Source organism: Poromitra crassiceps (assembly GCF_964638095.1).
Source record: "Poromitra crassiceps genome assembly, chromosome: 1".
In the NCBI taxonomy this organism is placed as follows: domain Eukaryota; kingdom Metazoa; phylum Chordata; class Actinopteri; order Beryciformes; family Melamphaidae; genus Poromitra; species Poromitra crassiceps.
The window spans coordinates 36,372,911-36,389,416 of NC_139623.1; the positions used below are offsets into that span (position 1 = coordinate 36,372,911).

Here is a 16,506-nt window from a genome sequence, read left to right on the forward strand (position 1 = left end):
CTTGTCTACAGAGGACCATCATTATCCTCTCCAAGATCTTATCGCAGTATTGAGGTTAGCGCACACAGCTAGCTGTATCACTGCTGCAATGGAATAGATACAGGCCCTCGAGGGAACGCACACACACACACACACACAGACGCACAGACGCACGCATGCATACAGGGTAATGATCATAAACATATGGAGGACCCCGCCCCATTTATTTTCCCCTGTGCTGGAATGGAAACAGTGCAGCTCTATTTCTGGGCTGAGTGATGCTGGTCAGTGAATTTAAATGTCTTCTTGTCAGGCTGTCCCTGTACGTGTTAATTGAAACACTGAATGGACTAAACATTATATTTTTAACATGGCATGGGATCAATTCACTTTTGATTCACTTTTGATTAGGGATGCACACAATTAATCAAAGTTCGATTACTCGCTCGTTAAGGATTTACTCGAGCATGTGAAAAATTACTCGATCAAAACAAAACAAAAAGCAACGTGGATTCTGTCAGTAGAACGGTGTTTTCAAATCATTTTTCAATTATCCTCCAGAGGGCACAATGATATCACTGTAACAGACTATTCAGTGTGTATGCGAGGCTCTGTGGATGTCCCCTCAGAGTTGCCGTAGAACAGGAAGTGGGGGACTTTGTTGTTGACGCGTTATTACGAAACCCACCGTGGTTATGCCAAAACCACGCCCTGTGCCCGCCTACGCAGCTGTCAAGCGCCGGGATTGGCCAGGCGCCCATGCTCATGTTGGGCTCTCTGTTACAGGGACACCATTCCTGTGAGAAGCAACAACACATCAACAACTACAGCGAGGCTGCAATGAGGATATTGAAAGACAAAATCCTACATCGCACCAAAGCATACAATGTACCGCGGTTATTTGACTTTCTGACCACCCGCATCAGTGCTTATTATGAGGCCAGAATAACAGATGCTGCCCTTGGCCATTGGGAAGGCTAACCCTTTACTTTTGGTTTTATTGATTGTGTATGATTCAACTTTTTATCTATGATTTTATATTATTGCATGTTTTTGTAGATTGTTGGGACTTCACTGGCCTGGAACAAACGGCTGGACTGGGGGGGAATAGACCAAATCAGCGGGGATGTTTACATTTACTTCCGGTTACCCAGGTTACCCAGGTTACGGTTACCCAGGACCTGACATGGGCCAGTCACACCGCCACTGTTGTCAAAAAGGCCCAACAGCGACTACACGGACTCAGGCGCCTAAAGAAATTTGGGCTAAGGCCAGAAATCCTTAGGGACTTCTACAGAGGCACCATTGAAAGCCTGCTGACTGGCTGCTTCACCACCTGGTACGGGAACTGTACCACCATGGACCGCAGGGCGTTACGAAGAGTGAGGCGCGTAACGGGATGTGAGCTGCCAGAACTGCAGGAACTGTATAACCAGCGGTGCCTCAGGAGGTCCCTGAAGATCATCAAAGACACAAACCATCCCCACAACAGCCTGTTCTCCCTGTTACCCTCAGGGAGGAGATACAGGGTCCCAAAAGCACGCACAAATCGCTTGAGGAACAGTTTCTTCCCGCAGGCCACGAGACTCCTTAACATACACAAATAGTGTAGTAGCTGTACTGTACCGTACTGTAGATGCTACCATTATGTATGTCTATTAGGTATATGCTATTTGCACCTGTACGTCAAATACGTCGAATTTAAAATGTTTAAGTACGTCCAAAGTATGCACATGACATGTGCACCTATGTGCAGTGAATATGCCACTGTCTCTGACTTGTCTTATCACTCTACTGCCTTATTGCTTGTTGTGTCCCTTGTTGTTTTTGCACTCATATGCCCTGTTATATTTGTACTATGTTGTAAACGGAGTCTACAGCACAAGAATTTCACACGTGATACTTGTACTACGGAGTGACAATAAAAATCTTGAATCTTGAACCCCTGGTTCCGCTTACCTCCACACATCATAATGGCGGTGAACGGCACAAACTGACGTGTTGAAGACAAAAATGGTTAATTCGTGTTGTGTTGTTGGGTGTCCAGTGACCATAAAGAGCGGGTCAAGATTTGGATTATTCAGAATTCCCTCTGCAAAGGGCAAACATGAGCAAAGAGAACTCTGGATTCGGCATCACAGGCTTACTACAGCTACAACATCCGGGTTCCGAGCTGTATCCGAGCGGCGTCAGTAGCCTCTGTCTGTAACGTAACGTTAACGAGTCTGCAAAAAAACAGCGAGTTTGACAGTTGTAAACAAACGTTATTAGCTAGCTAACAGTACATAAAACAAACATAGAAGAAAGGCTAGATACGTCGGACAAGCATGTTTACCAACCGTTTGAACATTGAAATTGAAAGTAGTCGGCCGAAAACAACGAGAGAGTTTGACAGCATTTATTTGACAACACGCAAATTTAAACCTGCCGCCTTCCCGAAGTGGTACCCGGAAGTAAATGTTGTTTACATGGTGATGTCACGGTGATTTGGTCTATGAATAGCTGTGCCAAAAAAAGAAGCCTAGCCTATGTGCTGTAGCGTAGCCTATTGTATTTTAAATTTTATATATTTTATATTTTTCACTTGCAAGTTAAACTGTCAGCTGAGCTCTGTTATTGAAGCTTTGGCTAAAGCCCTGAATTTTACAATGATGTTTTGAAATAAATATGTTTAAAAATTGATTGTGTGTTAAAAGCTTGTGTTACGTTTTCATTAGCATTTGATGTGTGAAATAGTGACTGACAGACTTTTGCAGTAAGTTGTAATGATCATTTGGAGTTTATTATGAATTGTGCCGGCCCTGCAGTAGAGGGCAAATGCAAGGAAAACAATCCTTCAATGAAAGGTTTTCAGAGATTCAGCTTGGTTCACTGACCAAGTTCTGTTTTTGCTACCGTTTGCCTCCATTATCAAATGCAAACTAGCAATTTAAATTGGCATTATGCATTTTATTGTAGCGGCAGTCTTGTACAATGATAGTAATGATAGTGTGTGTGTGTGTGTGTGTGTGTGTGTGTGTGAGAGAGAGAGAGAGAGAGTGCATGCATGCGTGTGTGTGTTTGTGTGAAAAGACCCATACAAGTGATCATAATATGTTCACAGTACGGGACTAATGCTGGATTATCACTGGCAAAAGGAATGATTATAATTGCATCAGAATTACACTAATCTCTCTCTCTCCCTCACTCTCTCTATCTCTCTCTCTCTCTCTCTCTCTCTCTCTCTCACACACACACACACACACACACACACACACACACACACACACACACACACACACACACACACACACACACACACACACACACACTCACTCACTGTAAGCCCCAGTTGTGAATCTTGCCTGTATTCCTTTGGGGCTTCAGCATGCTTTGAAACACAGCAAATGAGTTAGAGTGTGTGTGTGTGTGTGTGTGTGTGTGTGTGTGTGTGTGTGTGTGTGTGTGTGTGTGTGTGTGTGTGTGTGTGTGTGTGTGTGTGTGTGTGTGTGTGTGTGTGTGTGTGTGTGTGTGTGTGTGTGTGTGTGTGTGTGTGTGGGGGTGGGTGGGTGGGTGGGGGTGGTTGGGTGGGTGTGTGTGTGTGTGCGCGACTGCGCGCGCGCGCGCGTGCGTGTGTGTGTGTGCGCGCAAGCACGTGCATGTGTGTGTGTATAAGGCCACTTGTTATGCACGTTGCAGCATAACCTGTTTTTATATTAACTGCTGACTCTGGCTAGATTTATCCTATGTCGGTAACAGCTACAAGCTGACTCTATCCTACAATCCCTGAGCCCTGTACTACGAAACTAGTTTAACAGATCCGCGATAAGTCCCTTTGATCTGGTTTGACTGAACAGGATCAAAGCTATCTAGTTAACTGATACTACGACGCTGGTTTTTTACTAGGTAAGTGGACCTGGGATCTGCCTGTGCACGCGCACGTTTTTCGCTCGTGCACAGGCGCGCGTCCACGCGAAAGAGGTGCACTAGCCAATCACATTATGAACAGCTGAGTTTATCCACGCCCACACCCATTTCCACACCCATTTCCTCGTTCAATGAAGCGCAGTGCATGATCAGAGTTTTAGCGGATATTTAATGTATCCGCGATTTAATGTCAGAATGAAAATCCGCGTTGGATAGTCTGCTGAAGGGCTGTCTAAAGCAGCAGCTTGTATTCACATCAGTCATTTGATTTACTTTGATCAGCGATTGATACAGCTGCATTGATACAGGCAGCAGCAACAAATCTAAATGTGTAATCTCAGTCTATACATTTCCACAATCTGTAAGCCTATTTAGACCATAGATTTAGAAACGCATGCTCAATGAATAATGATCTCTATCACTCATGTGTGTGGTTGCACTGATCGAATAATTCATATATAAAATAGCCTAGTATAAAGCCTAATAGCCTACTATAAAAGAGAAAACTGCTGAACTGAATTGAGACGATGCGAGCATAGTTATCATTGATAAAAACTAGCCTATTTTTGCTCATATATTGGCATACAGCCTACAGGACACAGTTCGAGCTGAAAGATGCAAGAATAGCCTGCATATTTAGTATTGGGGCTATCCATATTTATCCCATATCTATATTATATGTATAGGCTTTTCTGGCATGTAGGAGAATATCACCCTCACTCCATTTGAGGGTCCATTCATGATATGCGCCGCGGTGATTAATAGTGATCATATTTCTCCACGCATCGTTGAGCTGTTAAGACATAAAGTGGTAAGTAGGCTTAATTTAATTATGTAGCCTACAGAGCCACAAATGTTTTTCTTGTTATATTCTCAGTTGACTGCAATCTATTTTTCATATGGCGATCTTATATGAACGGTGAGTGACTCCAGAGAGCCGATTATATGGGTCTGTCATGGATTTTGATCTTATCCTCTGAAGCTAACCTGGTCGCGACCAGGTTAGCTTTGCAGCGTCAGTTGCCATGGTGATTGAAAGTTAACTTGCTTTGTAGTACGGCTAAACCAGGTTTAAACTCAAACTTACTCGGATAAGGCATTAAACTAGCTTCGTAGTACAGGCTACAGCTCTCAGCAGAGGGAGGGGGTTGGCTAGGTTTGGCATCGGGGTAGGTAGCAGGTAGGTCTAACCCATTGTTTCCAAAACAGTGGTCCGCCTGGTGGTGCACCAGATAATTGCATTTCCCCCTTTTTTTCTTATCTTTTCCCCTTCTTTTTACAGACAAGTTTTTTACATACCGTATACACATTAATCCTGAGGAGTAGCCGGCTGGGTCCAATTTTCTGAAATATCGTGATATTTAGGAAATATCACAATTTTTAAAATTTAATTTCACTTTCTGTAGCAGGCTCAGTTTTAAAGGCACTATGTGTAGGATTCTGCACTATTAAATATCACCAAACCATTACCTTATATGTGTTGATGGATTACAGTGTGTCATTTCTGTGTTGACAACTAAGCCACGCCCCCTCCCTGTGTTGTGCTTTGAAGCTGTCCTTTCTGCAGGGAGCCCGAATGGGCGTGATCTGTTTACATAGAAATCCCTCCCTGGAGAGGCCGACCTAGTGAGCCCCGCCCAGCCCACAGCCAAAAACAGAATTTAGTTGACCAAGATGGGGGACCCCTGATGCGGGCACTTCCAGGGACTTATTTATGTCGATGCCAGGGACACTCATCCACCTTAGAAACCGCATACTTTAGCCAAATCGCCACCGAAAAGAAAGATCTCAGACCAGAGTCAACCTTGCCGGTCTGGCTTTCACTAGATGGAGAGCCCTACGAGCAGGTATAGGGCCTGCAAAGTGACTCGGAGCTGGCGTTAGTTCTCCTCATGTGTAAGTAACTAACGTTATAGATTTTGCATGTCCCATTTCAGTAACGTTAGGCATGATAGCGAAATGTACAAGTTGTTATCGATATTGTGAATTTGTTGGGAATGTTGTAACCACTAGTTGGCTAACTGTTGCTTTTCACGGCTATTCAAATGACTTTACACTGCTAGTGTGGCCTGTTGCTGCATTTGATTAGGTTGTCGTTCGTGTATAACTTATACACAGACATTCTGGTGACAAGTTGACATGCATGACATAACGTTACTTCCCATTACAAATTTCGCATGCATTTTCTGTTATAATTACGTCCAGTTGCTGTCACTATGACGCAGAACGGTATAGTAATGTAAAAACCTAGAAAGGCCATGGAGAAAAGCTAGCTTCGCTAATGTTAGCAGTTTGTTTTTCTATTCTGTCTCACTAAGTAACGTTACATTAGAAAATAGCTGTAACACCTTCCAAACCAATCAAGGTTTGGAAAAAGTATCTAATTCATGACAATGTGGAGGAACCCTGCCTTGATATATAGCAGCTACAAAATAGATTATTCAAATGAATACTAAACACATTTCCATTTGTCTGATTTCCAAGGTGCCAGTCATCCAGAGGATAGGAGAGCTGACGATAGTCAAGATAGAAAACAAGTGGACCCACGATTATGATATTTGAGATGGAGAAATGGTGCTTTTATAGGAAACCTGTATAATAAATGTTCCATTATCTTTGATGTTTTCATATGTTTGCTGTCTGCAAACTTCTGTACACCAATAAAGTTGATATGACTTCATCCATGTCTCTTTGGCCACTATTCTCCATTGTGACTGTCTGTTGTCCATTGTAACAGTTGTTTGGCCTACTTTATAGGCTATAGCTGAGTGTGTATAGCTACAGTAGCCTACCAGTATTTGTGTTTCTGTGTATATATAGCCTACTTTATATAATAGACAGTGTATGTGATGTTTCACAGTACATTTCACAACTTCGTTTATCAGAAAAAAGACTTTATTTGCTAAACTAAAATATGGGCTACACCAGAATGACGTGACCAGTTCCATCCAGCTATGCGGTTCTTCAGGATGTCGACAAGATCTGCTATCGTCCTACAGCCGACCTTCCTCTCTGACTTCTGCTTCTGTCCTGGGCGACCCTGCCTCCTCTTTGTCCCAGTGGTGCTAGCCTGGGCTTCAGGCATGCACCTTGGTCTAGGTTTGCCTGCCTATAAAAAACAGCAGTGATTCAAGCGTTTGGAATTAGTTTGAACAACTGTAATAATGAGAAAATACTAGCGTTGCACTATGAATATATTTTGGCCATGTCTTGGTATTAGCAGACGAACAAAAACACATAGGCTACAAGCTACTCACTGTTAACAGACAGTTGTAGTTAGCTAGCGATGTCCCCAACATTGAATTGAAATCATCCTAATTTACCTATGTCAAACAAGTTTTAGACAACGTTTTGGCTAACCTTACTTAGCAATAGGAGGAGGGCTAGCAGGCTATTCAAAAGGTTATGTTACATGGATTTTGATCGTTAGCAGATGATACAAATAACAGTAGCCTATAGCCTTACCAAGCGGACTATTGTGACTAACCTAAAGTTTTATGACTATCATGTGAAATTTGTCATTGCTCAAGCCAAAGACATAGCCGAGATGCATTTGTGCTTGTTTTATGTACTTACGTCTGCAGTAGGCATTATCCACAAAATAGTTGTTTATTTCTCCGTTGCTTGGGAGGGGATGTGATGAGAGGGAGGCGGGGGGAGCAGGAAGTGCTCCGCGCTGGTGGGTGGGTTCGAGATTGTTTGGGTAACACCCCTTTGTTTTGGTTTGAAATGGCGACATCTAGTGGACAAAACAATCACACATAGTGCCTTTAAAGCCAGAGTGGAGTTTCCGGTATCATATGGAACTATACGACCCCATGAATCGATTGCAACCATGTCATGCTAGCTTGTCAGGGAGGTGGCTAAATAACACTCGAAAGACAAACATTTTCAAAGGGGTCCTTTTTCACACAGCATAATGTTGGCAGGTGTGTGTGTGCGTGTGCGTGCATGTGTGTGTGTGTCCGTTTTGAACCAGTAGCCTTACATTGTTATTTAGCCTTTCTGCTAGGGCTGCACAATATGCCCCAAAAAATCATATTGCGATTGGACTGACAGATATTGCGATATACGATACGATTTCACGGGGGCGGCTTTAGCTCAGGAGGTAGAGCGGGTCGGCCAATGACGCAAGGGTTGGCGCCTGCGTGGCAGCCTCCCGCCATCGGTGTATGAATGGGTGAATGTAGACTATCTACTGATTGTAAAGCGCTTTGGATAAAAGCGCTATATAAATGCAGGCCATTTACCATTTTACCATTTCAGTGGGAATGGCAATTTTTCAATTTATTTTTCACACAAAATGAAAATAAAAATGTGATGTGATTTTTACTTGGATCTGTACCAAACAAGCATGTTCCCTTACGTCTGGAAAATATACTTTTTAGGCCGGGACATCTGTCGCACCACAATGCTTAATTTAATAGTGTTGTTGTGACACATTTTTCCTTTATCAAATAATAGACCCTTCTCATGGGGGGCATTTTGGGTTGAAAAGGCAGGGTAAACACAGGTGCAAGCAAAACACTAATGAGAGTTTCAAACTTCCATGATTGGAATTTGGAAACCCTCATTAGTGTTTTGCTTGCACCTGTGTTTATTCTGCCTTTTCGACACAAAATGGCCCCCGTGAAAAGGGTCTATTGCAGCTCCTGCGATTTGGATATTGCATTTAGCCATATTGCAATATCGATTGTGATTCGATTAATTGTGCTGCCCTACTTTATGCTGCTATTGCATGGTTAAGTCAGCAACTTTTATTTTATGGGGCGGGGATTTTGGTATACGCAGTGGAAGTGGTCCCTGGGAAATTTGGTTTAGTACATAGTGGTACTACTTGGTCGGAAAAGTTTGGGAACCCCTGGTCTAACCCTATAGAGCAGTGATACTCAACTGGCGGCCCGCGGGCCACATGTGTGGCCCACGATGGAATTGCAAAAAAAATATATATATATATATTTTTTTACAGTGCACCTGAACGCAACATGCAAGATACCCGCTGAATAAGTGTCCAAATGTTCATGTCATTCTGGTCAATACTCCACTTCTGTTATAGCTTTTCAGTCTGGAATATGGAATATATTTCAATAATCTATGCTTTAGCTGCTAAATTGTCAAATACCGCCATCTGCTTGCTACCCAGGCATTTATGTATGTACAAACTTAACCTAACTAACTATCCGGTGTGCACAACATTGTCAGACTAAACTCTGGCTGACACCCCAAAAACCTACAATCCGCTACAGAAAAATGTATATTATTTGTTTATTAACTGGCCCCTGGCCTTCTATCATTTCACGAAAGAGGCCCCCGGGCAAAGCAAGTTGAGTATCCCTGCTATAGAGGGTATGCACACCCACTGGAACACGCCCCCTCAATTGGGAATGAGTGTCAAAATGAGTGTCAAGTTCCTCCCTGAGCAGCAGGTGTCAGTTATCTAGGCTGATTACTGCATTCAAGCTCAGTCTTGCTGTGACTCAGTGGGCGTGACCCCACAGTGACTTCTGCCTCTGTGACATCCCATGCATACCCTCTATAGTAGCCTGGCCCCAGACCATCGAAGCCACGCCCACTCCACAGTTGTGGATTTGGCTCTTCTTTGTCTGGTATGTGCAAATGCCTTTTCTCCGGTTTAAAATCCAATCACGGGCGCTGATTGGCTAACGCTGTTGTCAGTCATGCACAACAGACACAGCTATGGCCAAAGCTAATGTAGCTAGCTAATGCTAGCCAGCTAATGCTAACCACGCTTAACGTGGAGAAGCTGGCTAGCATTAGCTAGCTATGTTAGCTTGTGCTTGTGACTAGCAAGACTGCTGCGGCTGCCCTGCCGTGCCGGCCAGTTGCCTTGGGAAGAGCCTGGTGACGCGAGGTTAGGTTGCCGTGGACACCTTGGTCTCTAGTGATTGGTTAGGGAAGACTGAAGCCCGCTCCCTCATAGAAATGCTCTGAAGTGAGTGCAATCTCAGACGAAGAGGAAATTAGTTTATGAGTTGATGATGCAGTCTGAATATCAGGCTAACTCAGTAGAGCAATTGCTTTACAATTGTTTTGACAACAAAACAGTTGTATACAACATTTATTACAGTTACACCTGGTTCACACCACCATAAACACGATTTTAAACACGATTAAACACGATTAAACACGATTTCAGACGGACAAACCCGTCTTTTATTGTCACACGATCACACATCAACACATGCATGGCCACAAACACACTCATGCTGACGGTGGCCGGTGAAATTTGTCCTCTGCATTTGACCCATCCTGGCTTGTCCTTTTCTCCGGGGGGCAGGCCAGGAGCAGTGGTCGCTTTCTCGTACAGCGCCCGGGGACCAACTTCGGATGTTGTCGTCACTGGTCAGTTGACGATGACGATCTGATCTTCTGCATGTTTTTAATGGGGGGGTTATGTACGGAGGAACCCCCTGGGGGGAGCACGGGGAGAACATGCAAACTCCACACAGACAGAAAGGCCCTTACGACGAGATACCCCACCTGGGCAGTGGGCACTGAGGATATGGGGGGGAACACAACCACAGCGCCCACAGTGTCCCAGGCGAGAATCGAACTCAGGACCTTCTGACTGTGAGGCGACAGCTCTACCACTGAGCCACCGTGCCCCATAGGCATCTCAGAAGCAGCACTTCACGGAAGCATTGAGCAGGAGCCTTGTCGTTCACACCAGCGTGGACACTGTCCACGCCTCGCTCTGTTTTGCCCGGCGCTGCCCTGCTCCCGCTCACAACTTGCACTGACTTCATGCCTGGCTGCTCAAGTGCAGCACGCTGCATGCTTGAAAAATAGAACAGAAGCTGAAACTATCGCTGCAGCACGCGTGCAGCGTAGCTTCGGCATGGCGTGGCAATTAAGTCCGGTTTGTACAGTGGGATATGTCAATTATACCTGACTCGTACAGTGGGAAATGCTAATTATACCCAACTCGTACAGTGGGATATGCCAATTATACCTGACTCGTACAGTGGGATATGCCAATTATACCTGACTCGTACAGTGGGATATGCCAATTATACCTGACTCGTACAGTGGGATATGCCAATTATACCCAACTCGTACAAGATTCAAGATTCAAGATTCAATACTTTATTGCCATGTCAACAGAGTTGATTGGAATTTGTTTCAGTGCAGCTCTAAAGAACAGACGTAAAAACAAACATAACAAATCACAGATTCAAACACAAAAGAGAATAAAAAAGTGGACAAAAACACTACATAAAATATGAGAGAGGCTGAAATAGATAAATAAAGTGCACAGTTTTACAAGCAGCATTTGTTTACAAAAGCAGTATCGAGCTGCCTATAAAGTGCAATTCAAGTTCAAGTTCAATTCAAGCCTACGGATTTAAGGTGCGATTTAAGGTGCGAATGCAAAGAGGGTCAGAGTTCAGGAGGCGAACCGCCTCAGGATAAGTGCTGTTCCTGAGACGGGAGGTCCTGCACCTCAGAGACTGAAGCCTCCTACCTGAGGGCATGAGTTTAAAGAGAGAGCTAGCAGGGTGGGAGGGGTCGGCGATCACCTTCTGCATCTTGCGTTTGGTGCGTGTGGCATAGATGGAGGAAACGGATGGAAGGTCGTGGCCGATGATTTTGGACGCTATGCGTACCACCCTCTCCAACCGTTTCCTCTCAAGGGCGGTAGTGTTGCCGTACCACACTGTGACTGAGAAGGTGAGTACGCTCTCCACAGTGGGATATGCCAATTATACCCAGCTCGTACAGTGGGATATACCAATTATACCCGACTCGTACAGTGGGATATGTCAATTATACCCGACTCGTACAGTGGGATATGTCAATTATACCCAGCTCGTACAGTGGGATATACCAATTATACCCAGCTCGTACAGTGGGATATACCAATTATACCTGACTCGTACAGTGGGATATACCAATTATACCCAGCTCGTACAGTGGGATATACCAATTATACCCGACTCGTACAGTGGGATATACCAATTATACCCAACTCGTACAGTGGGATATGCCAATTATACCTGACTCGTACAGTGGGATATACCAATTATACCCAGCTCGTACAGTGGGATATACCAATTATACCCAGCTCGTACAGTGGGATATACCAATTATACCCAGCTCGTACAGTGGGATATACCAATTATACCCAACTCGTACAGTGGGATATACCAATTATACCCAGCTCGTACAGTGGGATATACCAATTATACCCAGCTCGTACAGTGGGATATACCAATTATACCAGCTCGTACAGTGGGATATACCAATTATACCCAGCTCGTACAGTGGGATATACCAATTATACCTGACTCGTACAGTGGGATATGCCAATTAAACATCCAAGGCATTCCAAGGATTCAGAGCATTCAGGACACAGAGAGCAGCCAGCCACATCATCTCTGCCTCTCTATTTCTGTCTTTCACCCCCCCTTCCCAAACCTTGTATAACAACATGGCATTGAAGGGTCTGGAATTGTCATTAAGCCTCCAGTCATTCAGGATTTGACTTTTACAACTAAAGCTTTTTTGGAAATGGAGTTTTTCTTGCCTTCCTGGCAGTATTAGCTCTGACTGTCCTATCTATCTAGTAGGGTCCTGCGTGTTCAGTGCTATAATTCCCCTGATGCTGCCCCATCCCCCCTTCCTCCCCGGGCCCCCCCCCTCCAGCAGCAGAGACAACGTATGAATCATCAGTGCAGTTTACAGCAGGAACACTTAAACACACTGAGATATGGACTGGGAGGCAGGGAGTTTTGTCTATCTACATTTTCATTAATGCTGTTATCACTCAATATTGCTAGTGAAATAACAGAGCTGGGCAGCCGCCGGCTCGTGGTGCTGGGGAAAATAAATGTAATCACATGATCCATGCACCTTCTCACTCTATACACAGCATCATTTGCATATCATGCTTTGTTTTAAAAATGTAGAATAATGAGTTAAACACAAATGTATTTGCTTAGTCTCGATTAAGAGAACCTATTGACAGTATTCTTACCTACTTGAAACAATGAACCGTAGGATAATAACATTATTGAAGAGACTCCTACTAACACGACCACAGCTATGACTTTTGTTAGCAGTGAAAACAATGAAGCGGTTCAGAAAACAATGCAGCTGCCAAAATGTGAAGTGCTTTAAAATGTATAACACATTCAAATCCTGAGCAGGCAATGAATGAAGCGAAGCCAGCAGATGTTATCATTGTAAGGTTTCACTAGGCAAAATAAATTGCTTACTGGTGCAGCATTTTAATAATGACGATTTGCAATTTATATCAACATTATGAATGAAGTGACTGAATTAAATGTGACCTGCCTCCAGCTACTGGCCCCAGCCAATACCGGCAATGTAACTCTGAGTTATTAATGTAGCTACACACACATATAGTATGTGAGACCTTCTGCATAAGAGAAAAGCACAATCAAAGTGTAGGTAATGTCAATCTTGAAGATTGAAAGGTTGGCTGCTTTACATTTTTCCATTCCATTCCATTCAGTCAAACTCTGACCAAACGTGACTCAGATCCAGAGCATTCAACATGTTCCACATTCATGTCCTTTGTCAGCGTTCAGCTACAGCTTAAACTGGAAATCTCTCTCTCTCTCTCTCTCTCTCTCTCTCTCTCTCTCTGCTTAGTCAAGTACATGCGTGAGGCCACCCCCTATGTCAAGAAGGGCTCCCCCGTGTCAGAGATCGGCTGGGAGACCCCCCCTCCTGAGTCGCCCCGCCTCGGCAGCCCCCCCCTCTCCTCGTGCTGCGACCCGCCCAGCTCTCCCCCGCCCCCCTCGCTGCTGTCTCTGCAGGGCGACAGGAGGTGCATACCGCTCAAGATGTGCTACGTCACCCGAGCCATGACCACACCAGACCCTGACAACAGGCAAGTCACAAGTTTTGATGCTATCGCGTTCACAAAATCTGTCCACAGACAGACAGACAGACAGACAGACAGACAGACAGACAGACAGACAGACAGACAGACAGACAAACACCTGGCAAAGTACTCAAAATGCCTCCTGTGGTAGTTCCCGCTACAATAGGCAGTGTTGGGATAACTCATTACAAAAGTAACATATTACATGTAATATTACTTTTAGCAAGTCACACAAGTTACAAATTGAGTTAGATTTTTTTTTATCAAAGCACATATTTAAATAAAGATACAATAATTTCCTAATCAAATTGTGTTTTTATGCAAATAACCACTATAGATGACAATAACAAAGGAAGAGGATAACATTTCGAATTTTGGATGGTTTACACTGACTTCAAGACGTTTGAAATTGTTTTTCGGGATGTTCCGGGGTGGCGATGTCATTCAGCTAATGCTGTTATTTTGGTGAAAGTAATGCAAAAGTAGTGTAATAAGTAACCAGTTACTCTACACAGACGTTAATATTGTAAAGTAACTTATTACTTTAAATTTAATGAAAGTAACTAGTAATATGTAGTATATTACATTTGGAACGTAACTTGGCCAATACTGACAATAGGTGACACACACACACACACACACACGCACACGCACACACACACACACACACACACACACACACACACACACACACACACACACACACACACACACACACACACACACACACACACTCTCTCTCTCTCTCTCTCTCTCTCTCTCTCTCTCTCTCTCTCTCTCTCTCTCTCTCTCTCTCTCACACACACACACACTCACAAGGTGAAAACAATACCAGCTGTGCTGTCGCGGCTGGAAAGGCAAGGCAAGGCTAGTAAAAAGACATGATCCTCTGGATCCTCTGGAGATGCCTCTCTCTCTCTCTCTCTCGTACAGTATTATCTGCCTGCTCTCTGCCTGCTCCCCTTGTGCTTGTTGCTGTTCATTCACAGACTAGTAGCAATATAATTGTGATTGATTAACCACTGGCATCACTGTGCCACTGTCCAACATTGTGACAACCTACTCAACACTGCCCAGTGTGTCCAGTGCTCCAAAGTTCAGCTTTTAAAGGACAGTTGAGCTTTTCCATCCCTATCACGACTAGGATGTGTTCAAATCACTTTAGCCAAAGCTGTCAGGCTTGTTCTCTCCGAGTCAATTCCAAACGGCATATATCACTCGCGAATATCACTTTTACATTTTGAAAGCAGTTCCAGACCGTCATCATCGTTTTTCGTTTCATATTACTACTTCCATTCGGAGCGCCTTACTTTTGTCTTCTGCTCGTAAACAAACATACCCCTTCTGTGTCATTGTGTGCCCAATTTCTACATTTTCCCCTCCTTCTCTTGATCACAGCCCATGCAAGACAGACAAACTAAAGCAAAACACTCAGCTACAGTCTGTCAAATTAAACAGAAATTAAAGCTTGATTTTATACAATTATGGCTTAAAATTGGCTCTAACAGCATTTGTCTCCAAATAGTTACGTACTTTGAAAAACAACCCAGACAAGGAAAAAACAGCGAATATCTCATAACGTAATAGAAGCACTGGGAAATTATGTAGGACAGTAATGCAGGGCTCCAGACTAACGTTTTACACTAGGTGCACTGGTGCACCTTACTTTTTAATTTAGGTGCACCCACATTTTTCACCACGCCTTTTGGCACCGCAATAATACATTTTAAGCGTTACCTTCTTTGTCATTTTGTATTCATATTGGCAAATTATTAAATGATACCATCAAAGATTTTCATGTCAATAAACGTCTGTTCAATCACAATCATGCCCAGATTCTTATTTCTTTTTCAAGCAGTCCCAGTTTTCATTCCAAAATCCTTTTTTAAAGAACTAGATAGGTGCACGTCTACTTTCATTTGGAATAAAAAAATACCTAGAATACGGAAAGAATATCTGGAAAGACGAAAGGAGGAGGGGGGTTTGTCCTCCCCAAATTATTTATATTATTATTGGGCGGCCAGCATCCATAAGATGTTGTTTTGGGTCTCAGACTTGTCAGAGGATGAATCTCCAGTGTGGTCTCTCATGGAACAGCGTTCAAGCAATCCAGTGTCACTTCGCTCCTTGATCTGTGCCCCTCTACCATTAAGTAAACGCCATTGGACAAACAACCCCATTATTCACGGCTCTTTAAAGATATGGTCCCAGTTTAGAATACATTTCAAACATAAACAAGCTTTTACTTTTTCCCCTATTCTGGCAAATGTTAACTTTACCCCATCTCTTACAGACCCGTCTTTTCAATTATGGCATAGGAGAGGGATCAAGTGTGTGAAAGACCTCTTTAAGGAAGGGCATTTTATTTCGTTTGATCAGTTAAGGAAGGATTTTGACATTCCCCATTCACATTTTTTTAGGTATTTACAGATACGTAGCTATGTACAAAAACACTTTTCTCTAACAACTCCACAGAGCACGTGGGTAGATGACTGTCTGAGTGGGGATCCAGCTAGCAAGGGCGTGGTGTCTAGACTGTATGATATTATCCAGAGCGTCGCCTCTCCATCACTCACACACCTGGCAGAGAAATGGAAAGAGGAGTTGGGAATTGAGTTGTCGGAAACAGATTGGCAAGAGGCGGTCTCACTGGTGCACTCATCATCAATATGTATTAAGCACGGGTTGGTACAGTTTAAAGTTCTACATAGGCTTCACTTATCGGCGAGCAAGCTGGCCAAGATATA

The 16,506-nt window shown here is 43.7% G+C and overlaps 1 protein-coding gene across 1 annotated transcript in view; it reads left to right on the forward strand.

The window, feature by feature from the left end:
* Positions 1 to 16,506, forward strand: part of sntb1 (syntrophin, basic 1) — an 83,216-nt gene that overhangs the window by 13,494 nt on the left and 53,216 nt on the right. Inside the window, exon 2 of the mRNA XM_083643739.1 lies at positions 13,525 to 13,769. Within this exon, the coding sequence (XP_083499865.1) occupies positions 13,525 to 13,769 (245 nt within the window). The remainder of the gene's footprint in view (positions 1 to 13,524; positions 13,770 to 16,506) is intronic.